Here is a 2,991-nt window from a genome sequence, read left to right as displayed (position 1 = left end):
CTGTATTACTCTAACAAAAAAGAAACTCGTAGTTCACGATCGTTCATTTGAAATGTAAGTAAGGCGGTACACAAACACATCAAGCTAATGACGCCTTTCTTTTACCATCCTCTGTACTCGAACAATAACTGGAGGACCACAAATGCCTTTAAATAAATATCAGTATTTTTTAACGAAAAAGAAATACTATCAGCATTGGCTCTGTTTGATCAGCCGGAGGAAACGCGGCTACCTCCTCCAATCCTAGTATTCTGCGTTCTGCAAAAGATCTGCACAGAGTATAAAAAAAAAAAGATCTGCACAGCACAGGCATGCGAGATGGTCACGCCGACCGCGGCCGCCGTCTCCCCTGTCACCTGCTAAATAACCAAACCACCCATGCCGTCTTCAGATATCAGCGGCTTTGCCACTGAACGCAGCACGCCACGGCACTACAGGCCACGAGAGGGTAGCACGGCCATTTCGCACAGGAGCCCACACGGCGGTGGACACGTAGGATAACGTTCGGCACTGACCGGCAGGCCAGCCTCGTCTCCATCCGCCACTTCATCGCCCGCGGCTCCTTTAAAACCCGGTGCCCCTCGTGTTTTTCCCAAGAGATCAACCCCAGCAGAAAATAAATCTGTAAAAAAAAAAAGGAGAAGGAACAAAAAATTGAGAGGAGAAAACCCTAGACGCACGGATCGAAGAGGAGTCAATCGCCGGCGACGGGTACGGGTATGCCTGCGGCGATCCCCAAAGAAGACCAAGACCGACGCCTCCTCCAGTGACGCTGCCGCTGCCACTGCCACTGCCACTGCCACTGCCGCCGAGCTTGATCCACTTTTGTACTGTGCTGATATGAGGGCCGCGCAGATCGATCCGTCCCCTGCGGCGCCGCCCAAGTCGCGGCTCAAGCGCATCTTCGAGCGCCAGGTGCTGCGCGTCTCGCCGGCCGAGCGCCTCCCGTCGGTGCCTCCCAGTGGCGCGGAGAAGGACGAGCTGTCGGAGCCCAGCTCGCTGTGCCTGGACGGCATGGTGCGGAGCTTCCTGGAGGACGGCGGCGGCGCCGCCGAGCGGGGAGCGGCCGCGCGGTGCTGCAACTGCTTCCACGCCGGCGACACCTCCGACGACGAGGACAGCCCCGCTGCGGCCGACGCCGCTGCCGCTGACATCGCGGAGACCATCAAGGTAGTAGTGCAGTACAGTCCTGTACTGGTGGCTGCTTCTGAATTGTTAGGAGTCGTCCTCCTGGCTTGGCGGTTGCCGGTGACGAGCTTACCATTTCCGAACTGCGCGCGTGCAGGGGCTCGTCCACTGCGCCAGCCTCCGGGAGCGGAACCTCCTGGCCGACGTCTCCACCCTGGTGGAGCACCACCGCGCGTCGGGCGCGCGCAAGCGCGACCTCCTCCGCCTGCTTGCCGAGTCCCTCCGCGCGGCGGGCCACGACGCGGCGGTCTGCCTCTCCCGCTGGGACAAGTCGGCGTCCCACCCCGCCGGGGAGCACGCATACCTGGACGTCCTCCTCCCAGCCGCGTCGGAGCGCGGCGAACGCGAGCGCGTGCTGGTGGACGTGGACTTCCGGTCCGCGTTCGAGGTGGCGCGGCCCACCAAGGCGTACCGCGCCGTGCTGCAGCGCCTGCCGTCGGTGTTCGTCGGGCGGGACGACCGCCTGCGCCTCCTCGTGGCGGCCGCCGCCGACGCGACGCGCGCCAGCCTGAAGAAGCGCGGCCTCCACCTGCCGCCGTGGCGCAAGCTCGAGTACATGCGCGCCAAGTGGCTGTCCCCCTACGATCGCGAGGCTCCCGCTCCGCCTCCGCAGTCTGAGGCCGCCACTGGTGAGCTCGCCGGCGACGGCGAGGGAGGTGGGCCCAGTGCTTAATCATCACCGAGGTCGTTTTTGGAATTTCTTTCTTTTTTGATCTTTGTTCTTCGGGAATTTGCAGTGTGGTCCTTGTGTGTACAGGGACTGGACGCAAATGTTCTGCTTTGTTTTTTTCCTTCTTTTATTCTTTCCTTCCTTTGCACCCTTTTGATGGGTGTCTATTCCCCGCGGCGAAGTAGTAGTAGTAACTAGTGCTGGTAATTATTGAGGAGAGAAAGGGCACAAAAAAAATTGTAGCTTTAGTTTGATGATGAAGAGATAAAAGAAAAAGGAGATTCCGGACAGAGACCCGTCTGATTCGTTTGGTCTCATCGTTGGTCTCCAGGCAGCGGAACCTGACACCGTAGAAAGAACCACGGCGATGCATCATGCATGATTTGTTGCTCTCACTCTCAGTCCTGTAAATTTCACGCTCCATTTTGGCTTCATTTCGCAGAAGCGACGCGTGAAGGGTGCTCTCGCTCCCATCCTTCATTTGGATTTTGGCCTCATTCTAGAGAAATTGTGAAAGAATCTAAAGAAATTTGTGAAAGAAAAATAAGGTTTTGGATAAAAAAAAAACGAATCAAAGCCGGGTTGGCAGGCGAAGGGAGCCAAATGTCGCATCCTTATTCAGAACATTTGTTTCGGATCTGCTGATGAGTCGAGGGAAGCATCGGAATCGCAGCAGCTAGCTTGCGGAATGGAAACTCCATTTTTTGAGTTGTTTATGCTGAGTTTGTTGTACTCTGCAAGCTAATCTCAGGTGGGATAAGTGGGGATTTGGGAAGCAGGAAGCAAAGAGCGAGGGGATTATAAGCCAAGTACAATAAATTCATATCAAATCAGACAACAGTACTTTAAGTCATGACTCATGACTAATAAGCTAATTCAGCCGAAACGAACGAAACGATTGCAGGATTACTATACATCTGCATCGATCGACGCGTCGCCTCTTTGCAGTTGTTTAATTGTTTTGTTTATATCTGTCGCGGCGCGTAGTAAACAAATGCGCTAATCCGAATCTGGATCGTATGATTATCTGGTGCAGGTCGTAAGGGCGAGTATAGATTAGATTAGACGTATTCAGCGCCTCTGGATTTCGTGCGATCATACGCTTCCTATGGGCTTCATCGACGGGGATAAGC

At 55.3% G+C, this 2,991-nt stretch overlaps 1 protein-coding gene across 1 annotated transcript; it reads left to right on the top strand.

The window, feature by feature from the left end:
• Positions 1 to 592: 592 nt before the first annotated feature.
• LOC136540615 (uncharacterized) lies at positions 593 to 2,198 on the top strand. The gene is made up of 2 exons (XM_066532610.1): positions 593 to 1,170; positions 1,286 to 2,198. Exons 1-2 carry the CDS (start codon positions 841 to 843, stop codon positions 1,859 to 1,861), a joined length of 906 nt encoding a protein of 301 aa, XP_066388707.1. The 5' UTR covers positions 593 to 840; the 3' UTR covers positions 1,862 to 2,198.
• Positions 2,199 to 2,991: the final 793 nt, after the last annotated feature.

This window comes from Miscanthus floridulus, chromosome 2 (assembly GCF_019320115.1).
Source record: "Miscanthus floridulus cultivar M001 chromosome 2, ASM1932011v1, whole genome shotgun sequence".
In the NCBI taxonomy this organism is placed as follows: Eukaryota; Viridiplantae; Streptophyta; class Magnoliopsida; order Poales; family Poaceae; genus Miscanthus; species Miscanthus floridulus.
The sequence above is the reverse complement of the archived record's forward strand: the minus strand, read 5'-3'. Positions and strand labels throughout refer to the sequence as shown.